Source organism: Osmerus mordax, chromosome 19 (genome assembly GCF_038355195.1).
Source record: "Osmerus mordax isolate fOsmMor3 chromosome 19, fOsmMor3.pri, whole genome shotgun sequence".
Lineage (NCBI taxonomy): Eukaryota > Metazoa > Chordata > Actinopteri > Osmeriformes > Osmeridae > Osmerus > Osmerus mordax.
Genome location: NC_090068.1, coordinates 3396210 through 3422108, shown reverse-complemented (window position 1 = coordinate 3422108; position 25899 = coordinate 3396210). Strand labels below are relative to the sequence as shown.

The 25899-nt window shown below is 41.9% G+C and overlaps 1 protein-coding gene across 1 annotated transcript in view; it reads right to left on the bottom strand.

The window, feature by feature from the left end:
• Positions 1-25899, bottom strand: part of doc2b (double C2-like domains, beta) — a 196668-nt gene that overhangs the window by 89495 nt on the left and 81274 nt on the right. The window contains exon 3 of the mRNA XM_067257791.1: positions 7907-7981. Within this exon, the coding sequence (XP_067113892.1) occupies positions 7907-7981 (75 nt within the window). The remainder of the gene's footprint in view (positions 1-7906; positions 7982-25899) is intronic.

The window sequence follows — 25899 nt, the reverse complement described above, 5'->3', positions numbered from 1 at the left end:
GGTAAATTGTACTACTATAGTACAGTACTAGACTACTGCGTCTTGGTATTTTCATGAACAGATTGACAAAGTTTAGTCTGTGGCAATGAAGTTCAGGTTTGTAGTCAAATAGTTTCACCTATTTAAAGACTTTTGATTAAGTAAGGGGAGTGCCGAACATGTTTCTGTCGCCGTTTGACTTCCTAAACAGCTGTGGAGATGTTTTTGTTTGCTACAGTACTAACTAGTGTGTCTCGCGTAGGCTACAGCGTTGCAGTGAGCTACACTGGTTTGAAACCACAGGTAGTTATAATTTCACCAACAAATCGTTTACTTGTCATCTAATGTCACAACAAATCCTACAACGGAAACGTATTTGTGAGGAATGTTTATTTTAACGATTGAAAACAGATGCATCATAGACCGCTGTAGTATGTTTTGCCCAGGCAACAGAGGCTAATGTCATGATACTATTGCTTCAGTGAAATAGTAGACAATTGTTTCCAAAAGTAGATGTATTTCCTATATCAGCTTATATTGTACATTACACTTCACAATTGTGTTTCATATCAAAAGGTAAAATGAATAAATACTAAATAGTTATCACCCTGGCCTCTTTGCTTGTGGCATTTCTGCAGCTTCCTTGCAGTAAAGCTATAGTTAGCCTAGCTATCTCCCAGAAGTTAACGAGCGTGAAACTTATGTTCTGCTAGAGGTAGTCATCACGCGTGTTTTCGTGACGTTAGTAGCATCAGTGACTTTGGCTAGCAACTCAATCGCTACCAAGATTAAACTTTTCACACCCACGATGTCTATGTGGTCCAAATATTGACAGATCCTTAGGGGGGGGAAAAGAAAATAATAAAGAGAATAAATAAAGAATAAATATATATGTGAGAGAACAAAGGTTGTGCCCTTGCCGAAGGCAAAGCACACCCAATAAATATATATGTGAGAGAACAAAGGTTGTGCCTTTGCCGAAGGCAATGCACACCCAACTATTTTCAAAGCATACTTAAAAGTATATAAAAAGTGAACTATTTTCAAAGCATAAAAAAGTTAACTATTTTCTAAGTATACTTCTTAAAAGTATATTAAAAAAAAACTATTTTCAAAGCATACTTAAAATCAAAAAATAGTTCACTTTTGATGTACTTTTAAGAAGTATGCTTAGAAACAGAAAATGGTATACATTTCTTCTGGAGCAGGATGTACGTTTTCTATTATACAGAAAAAACAGTCAAAAAAGTTTTAAAGTACATTACAGGTTACATTTTTTAGATCCATCTCATTCTAATTATTCATGTCTATGAAAATCTATTATGCATTGCACATTGAATCTTTTTTGGTACTGAAGCTGTAACCTTAATTACTGCCAAAACATTCTGAAGCCCTATAATCTTATACTAATAATGATCAATTGGAGTATTAATGGAAAAAACGAAAAAGCTACTTGAGAAAGAAGCAGACAGAAGGGTTGCATTATGCATTTGAAGGTTATACTGTCAAACTGACTGAAGAACGAAATAACGACATGAAAAAATGAAGATAGCGTGGCTCATTGGCTGGTCAATTCCCATGATGCAAGGCGGTAAATAGTGTTAAAGTTTCTTTCAGCTAATAATCTCCAGTGTCACTTGGCGAGGCCCCCGGTCTCGTCAAGTGACGCAAGATCGGCGGCGTTTAAGGGGCTCCTAAACATTTAAATATATTAGTAAATCATCGTAAATGGACATTTATTAAGTTTACTTCTTGAAGTACGTACATTAATTGAAAGTGCACTTCAAAGTAATCTAAAGTATACTTGGAGGTACTTTAGGAAGTATACTTAATGAACTGAAAGTGCACTACACAGGCTACTATACAGTATTCAAAAGTAAACCTCAGATGTTATCGAAGAATGCGGAAGTAAAGTGTGTCACATGCGACCTATAGTTCGAAACATTGTATTTTCCACCGTTCAACCCCATTCATTTTCAGTGTCTCCGAAGCAAGTTAGCTGGTAAATTGATGAAAATCCAGCATTTTTTCATATTTCTACCACCACATATCAATTGTTATTAGTAGTATTTCATTGAGCCAGCTTTAAATAAAGTTTATCGTAATATTATAGCTTGTTAGATTCTAAATGCAGTTAGAGCTAGACTGTAGGTCTAGTATCTAACGTAAGCAACACTTTTACTGAAGCTAGCTAGATAGCATGTGTATCATAACTATAAGTCAGTTGGTTTATAGTCTGTCAAATTAGTTCTTGTTCGTTGGCATACAAAGTTATATTAGCCTAGTTATTACATCTGATTAGCGCTAGCAACGATGAATTGCAGATTAAGGGGTCCCCTATCGTCCAGCTAGCTCTCAACGCTCGGCAGGAATTTCAGGTCCACTCACTAAAAACAAACTTGACCCTCTCACTGGACATATTGTATAATAAAATGTTTTATTGAATGCAATTGGTTGCCTTGCATATTCAGTTCTATTTACCAAACTCCTTGTCTGAAATTGAGCAGTTGCTGGGGGGTATTCGTCGTAGCTCGCTAAGCGGTTTAGCGAGCTAATGTTCAGGCTAAGATAAAAAACACCCCTCTTTTTGGTTCGTGGAAGCAACTTTCGATAAATCAACATAGTAACATATCAATTAGCACTAACCTGCTCCAGAGCAGGCTAACGTAAGTGTAGCTGGATAAGCTTGCCACACCCCTGGAAAATAACATGGCAGCTCCCTTTTTGAGAGACCCAGTTGACCAAGTTGCTATATTTTAGTTCGATTAGCTTTCCATACCAATAGAGTTCTTCGCGATTGCCAAGATCCTTTATTTCACACGGATGAGTTCTTGTTTGAGCGATATCGATTCAGCGGACAAGGACTCATTTATTTGCAAGACCTTCTCGGGCCGTACATTGCAAATATCACACGCTGCAGCAATCTTTATGCTTTATGCAGCTTATGCTGCTGTATGTGAATATGTAATGCTATGTTTTAGGAAATGTCTTGTCTTATCTGTTGTGCCTGTGCTTTTTATATGTTTCACTGTGGAAGAGTGGGAAACGTCATATCGATTCCTTTTTATGTCTTGACGTGAAGAAATTGACAATAAAGCTACTTGAAACTTTAACTGTGCTTCAGACTCTGCATAGCCTTGAGGTTTTTTTGCGTCAGGTATAGGCTCCATTTTTATACAGTGTAGGCCAGAGGTACTCAATTAGAAACCCAAAAGGTCCACTCACCAAATTTCCATTCAGTCCAGGGTTCGGAACAGTGATGGTTTATTTTTCTGGCCCTTACCTCAGAGTTCTGGGGGTAGGAATTTTGTTCAAAGTGTCTATGCTTTGTGTCATAGTGACGTTTCACGTTACCACTTTGGACAAGGGCAACCGTCTCATTGCAGATTAAACACATCGGTTTTGTGCTCCCCACCGGCAGCACAAATACATACTTGTCAGTCCACTCTGTCTGAAATGAGCGATTTTCGGAATCAACTTTTCGCTTTTTTATGGGTTTTGTCACGCCATGATTTTTGCTAAGAAAGAAACGGGTACCATTAGCAAATCGTTAGCCTGCGTTGTTGCGAATGACACACACAACCTGCGTGGCCCACAGTTATTACAGCTCCTGATTGGACCTATGGATTGGACACGGAAGATAGAAACCACATCTAGTAGGAAAAAAAATATAGGCTATAGCACAAAATCCTGCACCAATGAAAACTCGCTTGGATCATGACTATATTAGAATGTTGATTTTGTCTTCGGTCCAAATTGTATTGTGTCTGGGTCCGGATCTGGACCGGAGTCCGCCTATTGAGTACCCCCGGTATAGGCGATGCAGAAAACATTGGCAAAGCCGCAGCATGCGTTGCTGTAAGAAAAGTGTACTTGGCGCTTAACCAGTTGATGAATCAATTCATTAGATTCCCTGGCCATGTCCCAGTCAATGAAATCAAAGAGGGATTTACACATAGGCCTACATGCATATACACATATATAGTACATGATATAAGCTCAGTAGCCTACATATATCCTCATAAGTGTCTATGAATTCGTATCAATTAGATACTCTTTGGCCTTGTTTGTATCTAGCCTACTTATTCTGAAAGAGTTGAGATCATCATTTTCGCTTGCAAGATCTCATTCGATTATTAATTTCCATTAAGCCTACTGCCAGCAGGCACATTTAAAGAAATGTGATCTGATTGGGGTAACTTGGGAGGCACTTAAGATGAGCCTATACATTTCCCCAAAACTTTCACATTTAGCTTATCTGCAATTTTTTGCCAAGCTGCGTCTTGCTCTGGCAGCGGCGGTGTTTGACTTAGCCATGGTAATATGCTTATTGTCTTCGTAGAGACTCATTATAATAGTTTGCTCGGATGGCGAGAATAGCCTATCACCGCTCTCTCTTTCGTCTTTTCCGCCATCTTACCGTTAGAAAATCACGGTTTTGGTGATCGACCTTACCTGCCTTTTGAAGTAGGACGTGCACGTGCAATTTCCCTGATAAGTTTATCCTGATTGAAATTAACCACATGATTTGGATGCGGATCAGCCGTTGACGAACCGATATTTGCTGTTCTCACTCATCTCGCTAATGTTAACGGGCTAAAGGGACAATTGATTAACTTAGCTTCAACCCTTACAACGAACGGGGCCCAGGCGTGATTGCTATCTAGTACTTTCATCAAGTACTACAAATATAAATGTTGTTAACGTAGTCAATTGTAAGTGGGCTGATGAATAAAAAAAATTGTTTAACTCCCATTTCCCATTTAAGTCCCATTTCAGGGCTCGACATTAAGGCTCTTGTCCGCTTGTCCAGGTGGATCCACAAGTGGATTTTTCTTGTAGGGCAAGTGGAAGAGAAATGTACTTTCCTCACTGGACAAGTTAAACCTCAAACAAAATAAAATGCCATGTTATGTGCCATTCATGTCTATTTAACTGATTTTAAAGTAGCTAGCTAGATTTTTTCTTCTGTGTTTCGGTGAAGTTGATCATTTCATCTCAGTGAATTCTGCATCAAAAAGGTCAAGGAGGACAGCCTTTAAGAGAGAAAGCGATTCCCCATTGATCTGTCGCATCTTGATTTGGGTCACGAAAGTCTTGAAATTTGAGTAAGAATGCGTCGCCCGCATAGTCTTAGGCGGCAGCCTTATCTTGGTCCCCCGTTACACTGTTTTGACGTTAGCCTCAGTCAGACTCGGGTCACTCACTGGCAGTGAGTGTGTTCACAATGTTGTATTTCACTCCATTCTACACCAAAAACGTCAGGGAGGACTGATTTTTGTAGATACGAGCCTGCTGAAGATAGCCAGAATTTTTTAAACCCTTGTGCTGCACACAACGCACAACACAACGAACCATCGTTGTGTTGCGACAACTTTGCCCAATACAAAACCCAATAAAAAGCATTTTATTTTAACCTTCGCGATGTGGAGGGTCTGAGACAGCCCGACAGTTAAAAGAAAATGCTTCACTTTGTTTTTGTATGCGGTAAAGTTGTCGCAATACGACGGTGGGTCACACTGACTGATGGGTCAGAATGACCCGAAGATAACACAAAGGTTAACCGAGCCTGTTTCATTCGTCATTAGCCTGAGAATGCGACTTCCGTTAGCCAGGCTATTTGAAACCATTCAAACAGGTTGACAGCATTGTTTTTTTTGGAACTACAGCAAACTACGGCGCAGTAAACATGGCCCTCCACTTCACCCTCCAGTACCTGGATTCCCAACTATCCTACGCTAGGATTCTGTTTGCGGACTTCAGCTTTGCTTTCAACACCATCATCCCGGCTTTGCTTCATGACAAGCTCTCCCAGCTGAACGTGCCGGACTCCACCTGCAGGTGGATCACAGAATTCCTGTCTGACAGGAAGCAGTGCGTCAAGCTCGGAACACACATCTCTGAATCCCGGTCCATCAGCACCGGATCTCAAACAGGTTGACAGCATTGTTTTTTTTGGAACTACAGCAAGCTACTTGAACCACGTGATCATGTGTCGAAACTCTCTTTTTATATGGCTCTGGGTTGTTCGAATGGCGATGTCAAGAAGAACAGTGGGAAAATACAAGTTGTAAAAAGAGACCGTGTCCGTGTCTTATTATTTTATATGGTCGTGTGGACAATATTTAAAACGAACCTACAAAGAGTTCGGTTACACTACCGAAGTTGAATTAGCCAATGTTGTTAGTGATGCTAGCGTTAGTTTGCTAGCTGTATATAACATTTCACTTGGTCTTGCAGATGTTTGATTCACTGAAATTATTATGAAATGTTATGTTCTACTAGCCATTGGCCTACTTTAGCAAGTCACTGTATTTCTAAGCCCTGATAGTGTAACTGAGACGACAAAGTAGAAATAATTCCTCTTTCAAGTAATAAGCCAATTGTTGAGCATTAAATTAGGTGCAGGGTCTGTAGAGATCTTGGGAGGAAGCCACTATAAGCCTCTTCGAAATATAAGCCGTACAACCACAAGAAAACGGTAAAATCGGGGTACAAGCCGCGGCTTTATTTCCAAAAAATACTGTAAACTCGGTTTTGCATTTAATGACTCCTAATGACTACAGATCAGTTGCCCTGACCTCTGTGGTAATGAAGTCTTATGAGCGCCTGGTGCTGGCACACCTCAAATCCTTCAGAGACCCTCTTCTGGACCCTCTGCAGTTTGCCTACAGAGCCAACAGGTCTGTAGACGGCGCAGTAAACATGGCCCTCCACTTCACCCTCCAGTACCTGGATTCCCCACTATCCTACGCTAGGATTCTGTTTGCGGACTTCAGCTTTGCTTTCAACACCATCATCCCGGCTTTGCTTCAGGACCATCTCTCCCAGCTGAACGTGCCGGACTCCACCTGCAGGTGGATCAATTCCTGTCTGACAGGAAGCAGTGCGTCAAGCTCGGAACACACATCTCTGAATCCCGGTCCATCAGCACCCGATCTCCTCAGAGCTGCATCCTTTCCCCTCTGCTCTTCTCATCAGTCCATCAAACTCCTGAAGTTTGCGGATGACACCACCCTCATTGGGCTCATCTCTGGTGGCGATGAGTCTGACTACAGGTGGGAAGCTGACAATCTGGTGACCTTGTGCAGCCAGAAAAACTTGGAGCTCAATGCTCTTAAGACAGTGGAGATTGTTGTGGACTTCAGGAAGAATTCAGCCACTCCCCTCCGGCAGGAGACTGCGGTCCATCAGGACCAACACCTAATTTTCTCTGAGTCACCTAACATGAACATCACCAGGAACAAAGACCCTGCTGATTAGTTTCCTCTTGACAACCGACACACACCTACAGAAAATAATTTATAATTTTCAACTTTGGTAGCAGAATTAGACTCAAACTAGTCAATGTTCCCTGATAATATTTCTTCTACTTGTCCTGCAACATCTCTGTCTTTGGTAGCACTCATGGGCAAATGCAGGTGTGTGTGTGTGGGGGGGGGGGTGTTCGAAGGACACAGGTTTGACACTGCATGGATTTGATTAAAGGATTTTCAAGTCCTTAAGTCCATAATTCAGGCTGAAAGACTACTCTGGGGTTTTGATGAATGATATGAGGCCCCTCACCACATGGAATGGGAGATGAGGCTTGTCTAAACTAAATAGCTTGAATGACTGGACAAATTTGTTTTCTTTGTACCCAATCAGCATCTATTGGACTTCCAGTATGGTGTCTTATGACTGTAGACATTGTGTGGGAATGAATAATGGCTCAATAGTGATGCCCTTCATATGAATCAATCACTGTATAACTCTATTTAAATGACTTGTCATAATGTCAAATCTATACCATCCCAAGCATGAAATGACAGGTGTGATCAAGGTGGAGCCACCTTTCCACAATAAATTGTCAAGTTGGTAACATCCATAAAATAATGGCCACTGTATTAGCAGAATTCATGTTAGAAGTGCAAAGACAGCTACGTACCTTACTGGCCCCAGGCAGCAGATGCAGTTTGACATAAGGATCTGAGAGCCCATTATGATCCATTGGTTTCAGCCCCTGTGGACGAAACACATGTTAGAGGAAGTTTAAATAATAATGTTTACAGCCAAAGCACCACTTCATATGAAGACATAAGAAGGGGGGGGGAGGAACTTCTGCAGGAAAAAATCAGCTGCAGACAATTTAATTTGTTTGACTACAAATAAAGGTCAAAATCCCAAGAGTGAGATGAGATCATAACAGTTGGAGAGAAAGAAAATACTTTCTTTTTACCAAACGAGCTGCAACATTTGTATTGCTTACTGCAGGGCTATTCATTTGGCAGCCCGCGGGCCACATGCGGCCCGGAAGCAACCTCTGAGTGGCCCAGCCCGAGGTCCCACCAAAAACATACATTCCTTCGTAAATTCATGCAGTAGTACAGACCACGTAGCCTTGCAACACACAAACAATGCAGAGCATGCCGGTAGTAGCCTAGATTACTATCAATATTTCTTTCTCAACACTGAAATGTAAAATTGACAATGAAAACTGTCAGTTTAACCCTGCCTGGACTGACAAATACTTGTTTATTTTACCGCAACATCCAAACGCCAAACCTGCTGTCAGAGATGTCTGCTGAGCACCACAACCTGCTTTTGCATAATGACGCAGTGTTTCTATGGCATGAAATTAGTGCCAGGAGAGCGAGCTCTGTAAAAAGGATTTGTAACTTGCAAAAAAGATTTGTGTCTCTGTAGAAAATGATTTGTGTACTTGCAAAAAAAAAGTTTTGTGTCTCCGTAGAAGAAGGCAAGATTTGTGTACTTGCATAAAAGATTTGTAACTTGCAAAAAAGATTTGTGTACTTGTAAAAAAAAGTTTTGTGTCTCCGTAGAAGAAAAAGATTTGTGTACTTGTAAAAAAAAGTTTTGTGTCTCCGTAGAAGAAGGCGGGAACAATGCTCCCAAAACCATCTAAGCCAATCAAATATAGCCATTTCTGTGTCTAGTATCATTGGACATTTTCGTCTGTCTATCACACAAAGAACGTCAGCGAATAAGAACAAAACTAGAGTGCTGATGATTTCAATGACGAGTCATTTGGTAAGTAGTTCAAAATATCCATGGGCATGTACCTTTAATGCAACATTTAAAGATTATTCGGTTAGCACACTCTTAACAGTATAAATTAATGGATAAGAGTCGTAGTAAGTTAAATAGTTTTTTAATGTAAATATGTATACGGATATTTAATTAGAGGACCAGTCATTAAACCTAGCATTAGTTGGACAATGTGCAGCTAAATTGCAGCCGGTAAGCATCATACCAAGCGTTCACAACTTTACATGTTTTTTAATGTTGGTGTATTCGCCATGCTAAACTAAACATGAGCTGGACACACTGGATAGATCTCAAATGTTGGCTGGGAAAGTTAAGCGCATAAATTAAAAATATATGGATCTTTCACTCTAGAGTGTATTATTTACTGCCAGCTTTCATTTCGAATGAAAACCACTAACTATATTGAGTGATTTCGTGGCAGTTCGCTGCCATTTAGCTGCACATTGTCCAACTAAGGCTAGGTTTAATGACTGGTCGTCTAATTAAATATCCGAATACATATATACATTAAAAAACTATTCAACTTACTACGACTCTTATCCATTAATTTATACTGTTAAGAGTGTGCTAACCGAATAATCTTTAAATGTTGCATTAAAGATACATGCCCATGGCTGCATGCCCGGGAGTCAGGTGGCTGAGCGGTGAGGGAATCGGGCTAGTAATCCGAAGGTTGCCAGTTCGATTCCCGGTCATGCCAACTGACGTTGTGTCCTTGGGCAAGACACTTCACCCTACTTGCTTCGGGGGAATGTCCCTGTACTTACTGTAAGTCGCTCTGGATAAGAGCGTCTGCTAAATGACTAAATGTAAATGGATATTTTGAACTACTTACCAAATGACTCGCCATTGAAATCATCAGCGTTCTAGTTTTATTCTTATTCGCTGACGTTCTTTGTGTGATAGACAGACGAAAATGTCCAATGATACTAGACACAGAAATGGCTATATTTGATTGGCTTAGATGGTTTTGGGAGCATTGTTCCCGCCTTCTTCTATGGAGACACAAAACTTTTTTTTACAAGTACACAAATCTTTTTCTTCTACGGAGACACAAAACTTTTTTTACAAGTACACAAATCTTTTTCTTCTACGGAGACACAAAACTTTTTTTTACAAGTACAAGAATCATTTTCTTCTACGGAGACACAAAACTTTTTTTTACAAGTACACAAATCTTTTTCTTCTACGGAGACACAAAACTTTTTTTTACAAGTACACGAATCTTGCCTTCTTCTACGGAGACACAAAACTTTTTTTGCAAGTACACAAATCTTTTTTGCAAGGACACAAATCTTGCCTTCTTCTACGGAGACACAAAACTTTTTTTGCAAGTACACGAATCATTTTCTACAGAGACACAAATCTTTTTTGCAAGTTACAAATCGTTTTTACAGAGCTCGCTCTCCTGGCACTAATTTCACGCCATATGTTTCCGCTAGGATTTTTTTTTTGCAGTGGGGGCAGGTTAATGTCATAGTCTAATAGCTAATGTAATAATGCACTTTTTTTTCCATATTTCCCCTCAAGAAATAAAGTTAGGCTACTTAATGACACCTTACAGTCATAAAGTATGTTCTACATGCTGCCAATTAATAACTGACGTAACTTATTGTAAATGGTCAGTAGCCTAGCCTATCGATTAAGGGGCCACTAGGAAGCATGTACGCTGACTGCTTCATTTGATCTTGATAAGCATTATGTAGCTAATAATAACAATATACCCACTATTTATTCATTAAAACTACTTCAGCATAATAATGCACCTAAAATACAAACGTGAGCAAGGGCAGCAATTGCTATCGAATCGACATGTGCAATTTCGCTAGCAGGGGAAGAATAGCCTACAAACAACGAAAATCACCAGTTAACTTAATTAAAATTAGCAAGAACTATAGACTAATACAATCCTTAAATTAACTGACAACATAAGTTATACGACTTAGCTCTACAGTTCTCAAGGACGCACACACGCAATCTCAACTGCGCTGTGAAGCGCGTGTCCGTGCAATCCTCCGATACGCTTTCTAACAATCACTGCTGATAGACGGCCTTAAATTTTGTACAGCCCTACTTCTGATACCGTGGTTGCAGAAATTTTGCCGTGGCGTGCCGCCACGGAAAAATCAACATAGCGGAAACACTGTGACGTGAGGTGGCTGTCCAAAGGCAAAGCACTGGAGCGTTTCTGTGGTCTCAGAGAGGAGATCATAACTTTCCTCCTCCTCCGCAGCAAGTAAAAACAGGCAAAAACGCACTTGAGTCGCATACTGGACGACAACTTCATGGCCGATGCCTGCTTTCTGAGCGACATATTCAAACACCTGAATGATCTCAATTTGGGACTACAAGGCAGAGACAAAACTGTCATCGACCTTGAGCAACAGATGCGCGCATTACAAGTTAAACTGGACCTTTTCGCAACTGATTTGAGCACAGGCCGAATGCTGCATTTTCCAACACTCCGCAAATGCATCTCATCCCCCGCACAAATCACAGATTTCATTGCGAGGTTGAAAAAGCACTTTTTGGTCGATTGGATGGACTTGTTCTGCCCAGAGAGCTGAATTTTTTTTGCCAGAGACCTGTTCAGTGTTGCAATAGAAGGGGACTTATCCGCCAGAGCAAAGAAAGTGGTTTTGGACTGATGTCAACGTACATCAGTTCCCTAACATTAAGAAAGTAGCGATTGTCATTCTCAGTATGTTTGGATCAACATACACTTGAGTCAAGTTTTTCACACATGAACTCCATAAAAAGCAACTTTCGTTGCGCCGACTGACCGTACTCTCCACCAATGCCTTCGGATTGCATTGACAACTTACGAGCCTAAAGTCACTGTTCTCGTTTAAAACAAAAAATGTAACTTCTAATGCCCTTTGTGATCAGATATGTAGCCTAGGTAGGCCTAGGCAAGAGGTGCCTAGGTCATTTTTTTCTTCTTTTGTAAGTGGAAAAAGTAGGGGCTACCTCAGATTCTGTTCATTTAGCTCTTTTATTGTTTTTTTATTCACCTTTTGCTGTGCAAACTGACCAAAGAGAAACAATGAATAAACCTTAACCTTAATAAAACATGTTTTTTAACTGAATGGCCCAACTGAATTTGTAATTGAATATCCCTGGCTTACTGGGTTAGACTAAGTGTTGCAGGGTTGCTAATCTAATAACCTTGACTGCATAGACAGTTCACAAGGATGGCACTGCATCCTTATAATAAGAAAATAACTATCAGCAAGGACGCAATTATTTGTGTTGGGGCAGTTGGCTTTTTACACGTCCATCAACCATGGAGGGCTTTGCAAATGGACACTAATGAATTACAATACGATTGCCTTCCTCAGTGCATCAGGAGCTATCAATCACCATCAATACATATACAGCCATGGAAAACAAAAAAGGAAAATACAGCTTCATTATCATACACAACACTACAATATCAATTGACTGGAGAAGTCCAAGTCCAATTTTCACAAAGCAGTGATACAGATATTATTTTGGGTCCTGCTCTGTCAAACTAGATCTAGGTCCTTACAGTATACATCAAATATACATAGTGTATTTTCAGAGGGTTTATTCAAACAAATATAACAAACTTTATTCAATTTTACACTGTTATTTGAACACAACATGTTATGAAGCTCTGAATGGTGAATCCGAAGGTTGCCAGTTCGATTCCCGGTCATGCCAACTGACGTTGTGTCCTTGGGCAAGGCACTTCACCCTACTGTAATCATGAGTACTACTATATTGTGTGATTGCGTAGGGAAGGAGATAGTTCTTAATAGTCAGTAACCATTATTTAGAATTGGATACAGATATTGTACAGGGCATCTGGAAAGTATTCACAGCGCTTTACCTTTCCACATATTGTTATGTTACAGCCATATTCCAAAACGGATAAAATGAAAAATGTTCTTCAAAATCCACACAACACCCTATAATGATAACGTGAATTTTTTTGGGGGACATTTTTGCATCTATGAAAAAAAAAAAAATTGGTTACATTTACATTTAGCAGACGCTCTTATCCAGAGCAACTTACAGTAAGTACAGGGACATTCCCCCGAGGCAAGTAGGGTGAAGTGCCTTGCCCAAGGACACAACGTCAGTTGGCATGACCGGGAATCGAACTGGCAACCTTCGGATTACTAGTCCGACTCCCTCACCGCTCAGCCACCTGACTCCCTGTTAGTGGGTCGGCACTCGGTTAGGTTACTAGTGGGTAGGCAGGTAAGGTAGGAGAGGGGTTTATTACTTTTTACTTTATTTGCTTTGGTTCCATCCAGTCTCTTTCCCCCCCTTTTTACTGGCATTTTTCATGTAAAAAATTGCAAAGGGATATGCCAAATAATAAATATGATGCTATTTAAAGCAAAGGTTTTTTGCTTGTATTTTTTTTTGCTACTGTGATAACTCTATATTTCAATTTTCTGTCGCTTTTTCCTGTCTGTGTGAGAGATAATTTGTGCATCCGAGCTACAGTACCCTATATCCACAAACTGATTTGTTCAGCCATGTGTGGGATGAACATTCCTTACACTCTCAGAGAGAGAATCAACAACAATGGTAATTAGCGATTTCCTATTCTCCTGAGTTTTGGGGTAAAGTGGCCAACTGGAGTTTCCCGAAAGACAACTCTCTTGTGGAATACTAAAGCTCTTGTGTTCACTTTGTGTGATAAAATAAAAACAAACCTTGTGTCACATCCATATTCCTCTTCACCCAAAACTACTATACAATGAAACACTGGATAGTATTTTGTAAGGAAAAACAAAAGGTCTGAAAATTGCTCTCAGCCATCATTTGTTGTGCCTGGGGTTCTAATAGAGCTGCTACTCTAGGCTCTCTTACTCTCCCTGCGCTCTATCCCTCTCTCTTTCCCCCATCAATTCGCCGCTTCTCATCTCCTATACAAAGTTGCAAGTTCAGTCAGATGTTGGTCAAGATGGATGTTGTCTTTGATGTTGTGCTGTTGGAGTTGAATCTTGTCTGTCTGGGAGTGCCTTCAGAGGCCCTACACAGATGTGAATTGATAGGATCTGTCATAGTGCAATTGACTACAAAAGGCACCACATGCAGCAGCATGCATCAAGTTATTGTCAGGTCTATGTTGAACAAATGAAATACTGAGCAAATCTCTAGAGCAGAATTCAATCAGATTAAATTGGTTTGCGTCACGGCTGGCTGCAAGGAGGACCCAAAAGCGGAGTGCGGAACCGCACGTTTATTAAATGACAAATGAAATCTCACAAGCAAGGCTCTGGAAACAAAACAGAAAGCACGCCGTAGAAGGTAACTCAAAAAGGGGTGATCCAAAAAACATAGTCGAGAAAGGCAGGGTCCGAGATCGGGAAGCGGTTCAACGTGGCTGGAACAAAATAATGTATTGCAGGATATGGAACTGGTCTTTACACATCAAAAACTCTTCAGCAAAGAAGGAGGGAAAACAGAGGGTATTTCTAAGGGGTGTAATCAGCACACAACAGGGAACAGGTGGTGAGAAGGAGAACGCTGCTGACAGAAAGATGCGCTTCAGCTGAGCGCTGCCATGAAACACAGTGACCACTAGGTCACCCCTCAAACCCTGACAGGTTTGGATCTTGGACTGAGCTGTCTACTGAAGGCATGCATAACTATTTCTTCTCTGACAACCAGCTGGAGTCAGATGTACTAAGTATTGAGTTAATGCTTACCTTTGCCAAGGAATTTTTGTCAACGTTGTAAGCAGCCAAATGACACAAGCCGGTGCTTCTTCAACATCAGTATTTAGCTGAGATCAGAGAGGTTAGTAGATGAACAATATAGTACTGGGGGAACTTGGAGGCACTGAAGTTCTGCATGCAGTGAAAACACATTGAGAAAATAATCGCTCAATATTGACTGCCCAGCCGGGGTCTTATTATTCAGCCTTGACCTTCACTTCATTAATTAGGGTTCCTAATTAAACCTATTGTTTTTGTTAGTATTCTTCTTATTAGGGCAGAAAATATTAGATGACATTGTATCGAGGCCCAATTGTAGAAGAACCCATAGGATATTTACAATTGTAGTAGGCCATTAGATCTGTTTTAAAAGTTCAGGGGTGTTATTTGTTGGATATGAAGCCCCCACCCTCCACTCCAGAGACAGTTGGTGACAGAGAGGTGCAGACATTAAGTTAAACATAGTCATGCGTTAAAAATACTGAATAAAGTTCGACTGATCTGATGATTTCTGTTGCTATGAAAACCAGTTTAGCCAAGCTAACTAACATTGTTTATTTACATTTACATTTACATTTAGTCATTTAGCAGACGCTCTTATCCAGAGCGACTTACAGTAAGTACAGGGACATTCTCCCCGAAGAAAGTAGGGTGAAGTGCCTTGCCCAAGGACACAACGTCATTTGGCACGGCTGGGAATCGAACTGGCAACCTTATAGCCTTATAACCTTATAACCTTATAGCTAGCTTGCATTACATTTACATTTTACATTTAGTTATTTAGCAGACGCTCTTATCCAGAGCGACTGCAAGTAGGGTGAAGTGCCTTGCCCAAGGACACAACGTCATTTGGCTCGGCCGGGAATCGAACTGGCAACCTTCAGATTACTAGCCCGATTGCCTAACCGCTCAGCCACCTGACATTACCATTCAATAGCTAACAAAACATTGGTAAACATTAGTGTCCACATTGCCTCAATATCTTTGTGTCAATAAATCAAATATAATTTTGACTGATGGTTTTTCAAACCTTATTGGCTTCAAGGTGACATCATTCTGATGTACCATGCGCAATTTTATGCAATTTTACCTTGGAATGACAACCGTTTCTTAACCTTTGTCCCAAAGCTGAACAAAGCTAATACTCTGCCCTTTATACTCATGCAATCTCAACAGTTGGTGTGTAGCAGAGAGGATAGAGTGACTTGTGACTTTATGCTCATGAGTTCAAATCCCCATTCAGCCTATTGTTGTTGGCCAAACATGAAGTAGTTTTGCTCTCTTGTTGTCCAACTCTCCATCTTCAACAGTGTACATGTTTATAATATTTTGCCATTTTGCGGAGGAACCGACATCGCTGCTTGCAGCTATATTTAGGGTTCCTCCTACCTTAGTATTCTTATTATTAGGGTTCCTTCGGTAGGAGGAAACCTATTGTTTTTGTTAGTATTCTAATTAGGGTTCCTCCGGTAGGAGGGAACCTATTGTTTTTGTTAGTATTCCTATTATTATTTTTCCTCTTCTCCGCTAAATGGCTCAATAGTTCAAAAAGTCCTCGACCTGATTTTTTCAATTTGGCCCAATGATACAACAGGTCACCCACTACTCCCAGATGGCTAGTGGCCCATGTACGCCCATAGGTGGCGCTATAAGCCACGGCCAAAGTCTACGTGATTTCCCCAGCGCCCCATTACTCCACAATGGCTGAAAATTGGTATACTTTCCTTATTTCTCATGGGGAACAAAAAAGCCTCAAGAACCCATAAGGTCCGCCATGATAGATTTAGCTGTACTGTCCAAATTTGGTACAACCTTCAAAACCCTTCTCCTCATGAACCATAGATCCAATCGACTTGAAAATTGTTACAGATTTGTAGACCTCATGTCTTTCTATAGGGTGAAATTGAATAAGGAATGCAATACAAAATGGCTGAAAGAAGTGTATTTATGTAAATGTCCACATTGCCACAATATCTTTGTGTTAATAAATCAAATACAATTTTGACTGATGGTTTTTCAAACCTTTGTGCCTTCAATATGACATCATTCTGAAGTACCATACGCAATTTCACCTTTCATATATGATTGAATTCAATTGAATTGCTCCACAGCGCGCGTGCTCCAAATTCTCAGACTCATCCTGCCCCTTGACACTAGGGTGACCACCTGTCGTGCTTTGCGTTGTCCCGCACGTCCCATATTGAAAATGCTGTGCCATACAGCACAAAGCAGGAAAGGTGGTCACCCTACTTGACACACGTGCAAGCTTGGTGAGACGCACACACATCCTTTCTGGAAATTGTGTGCTGACCAAGCCCCCACCCTCTGTTTTAGCTCCTGTTTCATTTCGCTTACAATCGCAGCTCGCCGTTACGAATATAAATTATTTTTCGGCGGCCATTGTTGTTTTCAACTGAAATCGCCTGATCGTGTTGGAGGCAGCCACGTTCGGTAAGTCCTATTTATACACATTTTAAGCCCGAATCAATGATTGGTTTCGTGAAAGTACACTACTCTTGAATTATGGTGAAGGTTTTAGCACTTTCAGACCTTTAGATCGTGAGTCTGAAGTGACGGAAAACCGAACTCGAAAAGTAGCTACTGTAGCTCTAACTTTTTTCCTCTGTGTTTTTAATTAGTCAGTCATTTTGCATCTCGGCGAATTGTTCATCAAAAAGGTCGAGGAGGGCAGCCTTTAGGAGACAAAGCAATTCCCCACAGACCTGTCGGCTCAGAATTTTGATTTGGGGCGTGAAAGTCTTTGTAATAAGCCTATGCGCCAGGGAGACCGCATAGGCTTAGGCGGCAGCCATGTTTTAGTCGCGTCATGTTCATAAGTTCACCATTTTACAGTTAGGTCTACACGAAAAAGGTTGAGGAGGGCAGCCTTTAGGAGATGTGGGAATTGTGCTTTTAGCCAGATGCTCCGCTCCACTCCAGAGAGAGTTGGTGACAGAGAGGTGCAGACATTAAGTTAAACAGTCATGCGTTAAGAGTATAGTGAAAAATACAGATCCCACCTTTCTGAATAAAGTTCGAGTGATCTGATTTGTTGATTTCTGTTGCTATGAAAACCAGTTTAGCCAAGCTAACTAACATTGTTTATAGCTAGCTTGCATTACCATTCAATAGCTAACAAAACATTAGTAAAAATAGCTTGCTAATCGAGCAGAACTTGTTAATGCAGGAGACTCAGAGACCTTAGCGCGTCACTAGCATCTCGTCATATAACGCAGTCGGAGCGCTCTTGAGTACCCGGCATGCAGTGCGGCATGTCAAAAAGACTTGTGGAAAATAGTTCGGTTACAACGGCCATGCGAGGGATTTCAGTTGTTGTGTTCGTTCAGTTAGATGTTTGTAATGTTATTGTTTGTTAGTTAATATAATCTTGTTGGTCACCCTGAGTGTGCATGTTGTGTAGTTTAATGGCAAAAGAGAGTGGGCTTTTAACCATCAGAGGCTACACTCACAAGGAGCTGGAAGGGGGTTGTACCCGTAGCCAGTTGCCTATGAGGCTATTCTTGAGATCTACTCAGGAAGAAATCAGAATCAGAATTCGGTTTATTTGCCATTTATGTTATACAAACACGGAATTTACTGTGGCAGGGAGGTGCAAAACACTAAAAATATACAGATCTTAAATTAAGTAAAAGTACAAAAGTTTAATTATTTCTAAGAACTAAACAATCTAAGAATACAACAATTTAAATATAAAATAAAATATATATAAAAATAAGAATAATGAGCAGCGTGAATGGTCAACATAGTGCAATCGGATACTGAGATAAAGTGGCTTATGCATACTGAATTTCCATTAGATGGACTTATAATAGTTAAATAAGTGAATGAATTTCAATGGGAGTCCTTGGCCTTGTTGAAGAGGCCAGTAGCAGATGGAAAGAAACTGTTCTTATGGCGTGCGGTTTTGGTCCTGATGGACCGCAGCCTTCTGCCAGAGGGGAGTAGCTGGAACAGGGAGTGACCAGGGTGGGAGGGGTCGGCCACGATCTTCCTCGCACGCGTCAGGGTCCTCGAAGTGTGCAGGTCCTCGAGGGTAGGCAGATTGCAGCCGGTCACCTTCTCAGCAGTGCGGATGATACGCTGCAGTCTGCTCTTGTCCTTGGCAGTGGCAGCAGCGTACCAGATGGTGATGGAAGAGGTGAGGATGGACTCAACGATGGCTGTGTAGAAGTGCACCATCATTGTCTTTGGCAGGTTGAATTTCTTCAGCTGCCGTAGGAAGTACATCCTCTGTTGTGCTTTCTTGGTGAGGGAGCTGATGTTCAGTTCCCACTTGAGGTCCTGGGAGAGGATGGTGCCCAGGAAGCGGAAGGACTCCACAGTGTTGACTGGGGAGTCGCACAGGGTGATGGGGGTGAGTGGGGCTGTATTCTTCCTGAAGTCCACAACCATCTCCACTGTCTTAAGAGCATTGAGCTCCAAGTTGTTCTGGCTACACCAGGTCACCAGGTTGTCAGCTTCCCACCTATAGTCAGACTCATCCCCGTCAGAGATGAGCCCAATGAGGGTGGTGTCGTCCGCAAACTTCAGAAGTTTGACAGACGGATGACTGAAGGTGCAGCTGTTGGTGTACAGGGAGAAGAGCAGAGGGGAATGGACGCAGCCCTGAGGAGATCCGGTGCTGATGGACCGGGAGTCAGAGACTTGTGTTCCCAGCTTATCGCACTGCTTCCTGTCAGACAGGAAGTCTGTGATCCACCTGCAGGTGGAGTCGGGCACGTTCAGCTGGGAGAGCTTGTCCTGAAGCAGGGCAGGGATGATGGTGTTGAAGGCAGAGCTGAAGTCCACAAACAGGATCCTGGCATAGGATGCTGGGGAGTCCAGGTGCTAGTAGGGTGAAGTGGAGGGCCATGTTAACGGCGTCATCCACAGATCTGTTGGCTCTGTAGGCAAACTGCAGTGGGTCCAGTAAAGGGTCTGTGATGGCTTTGAGGTGTGCCAGCACAAGGCGCTCAAAAGACTTCATTACCACAGACGTCAGGACAACGGGTCTGTAGTCATGGAGTCCTGTTGGCCTTGGCTTTTTGGGCACAGGGATGATGGTGGAGGACTTGAGACAGGCTGGCACATGGCATGTCTCCAGGGAGGTGTTAAAGATGTAGGTGAACAGCGGAGACAGCTGGTCAGCGCAGTGCTTGAGGGTGGCAGGAGAGACAGAGTCCGGCCCAGCTGCTTTGCGGGGGTACTGCCTCTTGAAAAGTCTGTTAACTTCACCCTCCTGAATGGAGAGAGTTGTCACTGTAGAGGGGGTGAGGGAGGAGGCCCCGTGGGTGGGAAAGGGTAGTTCAGGACAGTCCAATTGTCTTTCAAATCTACAGTAGAACTCATTCAGGTCGTTGGCCAGGCGGGAGTCGTTAGTGGAGTGGGGGGCTCTGGGCTTGTAGTTGGTGATCTGCCTGAGCCCTCTCCAGACAGAAGCAGAGTCATTAGCAGAGAACTGACGCTTCAGTCTCTGAGTACAGTCGTTTAGCCTCTCTCACCGCCTTGCTAAACCTGTTCTTCGACTCCTTGAATCTGTCTCTATCCCCACTCCGAAATGCTTCCTCCTTCTCTGACCTCAACCTTCTGAGCTCTGCTGAGAACCAGGGCTTGTCGTTGTTGAAGTTCACCCTGGTGCTTGTTGGAATACAGCAGTCCTCACAGAAGCTGATGTATGATGTCACAGCCTCTTTGAGTTCATCCAGACTATTGGTAGCAGTCGTGAACATATCCCAGTCAGTACAGTCCAAGCACGCCCGCAGATCCTCCATAGCCTCACTTGTCCACTGTTCTGATGTCCTCACAACAGGTTTACAGAGCTTTAATTTCTGCCTGTATGCAGGAATCAGATGGACCATGGTATGGTCTACTGACTGTAGTGTAGCAGTGATCCAGAGTGTTTTCTTCTCTGGTTGGGCATTTGATGAATTGTCTGTATTTAGGGAGTTTGTGGCTGAGATTACCTTTGTTAAAGTCGCCGAGTACGATAACAAGGGAATCCGGGTTTGCTCGCTCCACACTCAGAATCTGGTCGGCGAGCATGCGTTGGGCCTCTTTAACCTGTGGACCCGGTGCCATGTAAACGCCGACCAAAATGAGTGACGCAAATTCTCATGGCGAGTAAAAAGGTTTACAGTTTATAAAAAATGATTCCAGATCCGGAGAACAATGTTGCAGAATCACTGTCACATCTACACACCAGCCAATGTTGATGTAGAAACAAATATCACCGTCTTTGGTTTTGCCGGAAAGTGCAATGTCCCGGTCAGCTCTCACGAGTTGAAAGCCTGCCAGATGTAATGCAGTGTCCGGGATCAAATCGCACAGCCATGTCTCCGTGAAGCACAAAACCGAAGATGAAAGAAAGTCTCTGTTTTTCACCATCAGTAGCTTAAGTTCGTCCATTTTATTGCACAGTGAACGTACGTTGGAGAGGAAAAAAACTTGGAAGCACTGTTTGGATTCCACGTCTGCGAAACCGAACTAACGCTCCCGCTCGCTTTCCCCTTCTACGGAGTTTCACTGCATGAGCAAAGCCTAGCGCGGCACTGGCTAGAATTCCCACTAAATCTGCCGCTGGAAGCAGAAAAGTGGGAAACAAATCCACAGGAGTTGTTGTCCTGATGTTTAGAAGTACTTATCTTGTTAGAGAACCCCGGAAATCTTGGCAGAACACTGAATTAACAGACAAAGTGAAAGTGAATAACTGTGGTTTTCAAGTCTTCTTTGAGAAAGTTTGAAAACAATGTTGCGGTTGATATGTATTGATTGTGGGAGGTAATTTTTGGACTAGATCTAAACATCATGCGGCTGATGCAGCATTTCTGCTTTGGCATGACCTGCGCTGGGAGAGAGGGAAACAGCATGGATGGGGATAGTGTGCGGGCAGATGTGTCTTTATATAGGGTGAAATGGAATGAGAAATGCAATACAAAATGTCTGAAAGGGGTGTATTTATGTAAGTGTCCACATTGCCTCAATATCTTTGTGTCAGTAAATCAAATATAATTTTGACTGATGGTTTTTCAAACCTTATTGGCTTCAAGGTGACATCATTCTGATGTACCTTGCGCAATTCTATGCAATTTTACCTTGAAATGTCAACCGTTTCTTAACCTTTGTCCCAAAGCTGACCAAAGCTCATACTCTGCCCTTTCTACTCATACAAGTTCAATAGTTGGTGTGTAGCAGAGAGGATAGACAGACTGACTTGTGACCTTATGCTCATGAGTTCAAATCCCCATTCAGCCTATTGTTTGTGGCCAAACAGGAAGTAGTTTTGCTCTCTTGTTGTCCAACTCTCCATCTTCAACAGTGTACATGTTTATAATATTTTGCCATTTTGCGGGGGAACCCGCATCGCTGCTTGCAGCTATATTTTTGACTGGTTTTTCAAACGTTAATGCCTTCAAGTTGACGTCATTGTGAAGTACCATATGCTATTTCACCTTCACCAGCCAACCAGCCAACTGACAGGGAGTCAGTTGGCTGAGCGGTGAGGGAGTCGGGCTAGTAATCCGAAGGTTGCCAGTTCGATTCCCGGTCATGCCAACTGACGTTGTGTCCTTGGGCAAGGCACTTCACCCTACTTGCCTCGGGGGAATGTCCCTGTACTTACTGTAAGTCGCTCTGGATAAGAGCGTCTGCTAAATGACTAAATGTAAATAATATGTCAATATATGATTGAATTCAATTGAATGGCTCCACAGCGTACACACACTCATCCTGCCCCTTGACACACGAGCGAGCATGGCGATACACACACATGCTTTCTGATAATTGTGTGCTGACCAAGTCCCCACCCTCGGTTTTTAGCTCCTGTTTCATTTTGCTTCCAATCGCAGCTCGCCATTGCGAATATAAATTATTTTATGGCGGCCATTGTTGTTTTCAACTGGAGTCGCCTGATGGCCTTGTTGGAGGCAGCCACGTTCGGTAAGTCCTATTTTTACACATTTTAAGATAGAATCAATGATTGGGTTTGTGAGAGTACACTACTCTTGAATTATGGTGAAGGTTTGAGCACTTTTAGACCTTTACATCGTGAGTTTGAAGTGACGGAAAACCAAACTCGAAAAGTAGCTAGCTTTTCCCCTTTGTGTTTATAATTAGTGAACCATTTTGCATCTCGGCGAATTCTTCACCCAAAAGGTTAAGGAGGGCAGCCTTTCGGAGAAAAAGCGATTCCCCACAGACCTGTAGGCTCCGAATTTTGATTTGGGTTGTGAAAGTCTTTGTAATTGGAGTCAGTTCGGACGCCAGGGAGACCGCATAGGCTTAGGTGGCAGCCATGTTTTGGTTGCATCATGTTCACCATTTTATTTACAGTTCGGTAAATTCTACAACCGAAAAGGGCAGGGCAGCCTCAAGAGATGTGGGATTTGTGCTTTTAGCCAGATGGTCCTATTATTTTTGTGATTTGTGGAAAACTTGCAATTTGAGTGAGAGTGCATTGTTTTGACGTTAGCCTCAGAGTTAGACTTGGTTCGCTCACTGGCAGTGACTGTATTTCACTCAATTCTACTCCCTAAATGTCAGGGAGGACTGCTTTTTGTAGACAAGAGCCTGCTGAAGATAGCCAGTATCTAGGATTTTTCAAAGCAATCCTGTTTCCCTCGTCATTTGCCCGAGAAAGCGACCTACGTTAGCCAGGCTAGTTTCACTCGGTCAGCCTATTTAAAGGTCTTTGGCAGTCAGAATCAGTGATTACAGGGTCGAGCTGGTCTTTGGTCAGATGTGTATATTGACCAGTTTAGAGCTAAATACTCTTGCCAGAGCCTGGAATCGAACCTGTGTTTGGAGTGACTTTGCATGGGTCTTGATGTGGAAAAAACATCATACTGTTGTAATTATGAAGATGGTTAATGATTATGGACTTAAAGATACTTGTAATCACTCTTTGGTATGTGCTGTATTATTGGAAACCATATTATTACAAGGTATATTAGTGGAAACCAGATGCAAAGCTGTTGGCTGATTATTGTTATCCCTAAACAATGGTAGGAGACATGAAGCCCAAATATAAGGTTTAAATAATTAAAGGATGAGTGGGGGAGAGCATGTGTATGCTTCCATAAAGAACCAGGAAGCCCAGCTATAACTTATGAGACATATTTGTGGCCTTTCACCCAGGAGCCTAGTGCAGCTGGCTGTTCAAGGTCAGAGTGGGCCTAAATTGGGAGAATTGTCTATGTAGGAAAGTACCTGGTTTGAATCCCCTGAGACAAGGGACGCTTGGTAAGATTACCTAATGTCTATGTAACCAACAAATATCGTACCATATTAACATACAATGGGGAGAAGACTATATAAGTTAAATTGTCCGGAGAAAACTTCAGTCTGATCCCGGGATCACGCTCACGTTCTATTGGGAATCTTTGTTACCTGAGAACCAATAAAACACTTTGCATCAACCCTGCTGAGTTCCAGTGCTGTTTTTAAATTTTGAGAATTGACTGAAGATGTACATAACTTTTGTTTCATCAAATTGCCGAGCTACAACCAGGAGAAGTTTGAGAGATCCACCACGGGCCTGTGGGAGGAGAGCACCTCGGAACACGCCTTGGCCAAACAAATTTATAAGGTAAGCAGAGTTTTTTATATACATCTGCTTAATTCTGTGCGTTTCCGAGGTGTGAGCCCACCCAGCAGGCCAGGTAAACTGGTGCAATCTCTTCTTTAAAAAAAACTATTTCTTTTATTTAAAGTAATAAAACTATCAGAGCACTGAAACCCAGGTTTGATGCAAACATATTGTATGTTTGTATGTATTTTGTATGTCTTGTACTGCTATGTCACGTTCAACTATAATCTGCTGGTTCCTTGTCTGTCTAACTTTTGCTATGGGCTTGATTTGGCTTGCACTGACAGCGCAGCGCTTGCGCTAGTGTATATATATAGTGTGCTTTCATTTATTATGTGGTATAGATGGTTTCCTGAGACAGTTTATCAAAGGAAGACATCTGATATTGGGCGTGTTGTGTATTTTAGTGTGTGAAATAATATGTGGTATAGATGGTTTCCTGAGACAGTTTATCAAAGGAAGACATCTGATATTGGGCGTGTTGTGTATTTTAGTGTGTGAAATAATATGTGGTATAGATGGTCTCCTGAGACAGTTTATCAAAGGAAGACATCTGATATTGGGCGTGTTGTGTATTTTAGTGTGTGAAATAATATGTGGTATAGATGGTCTCCTGAGGCAGTTTATCAAAGGAAGACATCTGATATTGCGCGTGTCGTGGGGTCTACGACAGGCAGCAAAGGGCAGGAGTTATTTGTACGGGAGTACATTTGATGCCCTTCCAGAGCGAGTTTAGCTCTATAAGCCGGCAGATTCTCTTGGTTGAAAGAGAGTTAAAGTACTTTGTCAATTAGATAACATTTGCGTGCGTCGCTGGAATAGCGATAGATAACATCATTGGCCAGAATTTAATGCTTGTGAATATGCTTATGTATCAGAATGAGTAGATATTAGACAAAAGTCATATAAAAAAACAGTTTTGTAAGCCAATGGAAAGCTCAACCCCAATGTTTCATGAGTTTCTTAAATTCTAAAATTGTAGGACATGCAAGTTGTGAATGAACATATCTCTGTACTATTGATATTTGCGGATGCTAGAAACAGTTACAAGTGATCAGAGAAGTCTTGTGATTAATATAATCAGAAGCATCAGCGGTTCATTTCTCACAGACTCTTTCTCTCTCTCCCTCTCAGACACACACACACATCTTTTCTCTCCCTCTCGAACACGTACATCCACATCCTTTCTGTCCCACTCCCTCACACACACACCCACTCACTCCCAGTTCCATAGACTCACACATACACACATACATCCACAAAACACACATCGCACTCACACACACTTATACCCACACACCCACGCATTCTCATCACACACATTCACACCCACTACAAACACACACACATTCACATCCTCTCTGTCTTTGTCTTGTCTCTCCTTCCCCCAAAAAACACCCTTTCTGTCTCTCTTTCCTCCTCTCACACACACACACACTCATTCCCAGTTACACACACACACACATACACATACATCCACAAACTCTTTTACACACATTTAAACTAACGTCTCTCATCACACACAAACAAACACTCATTCTCATCACGCACACACTCCTACACCCACTACAAACACACACATTAACA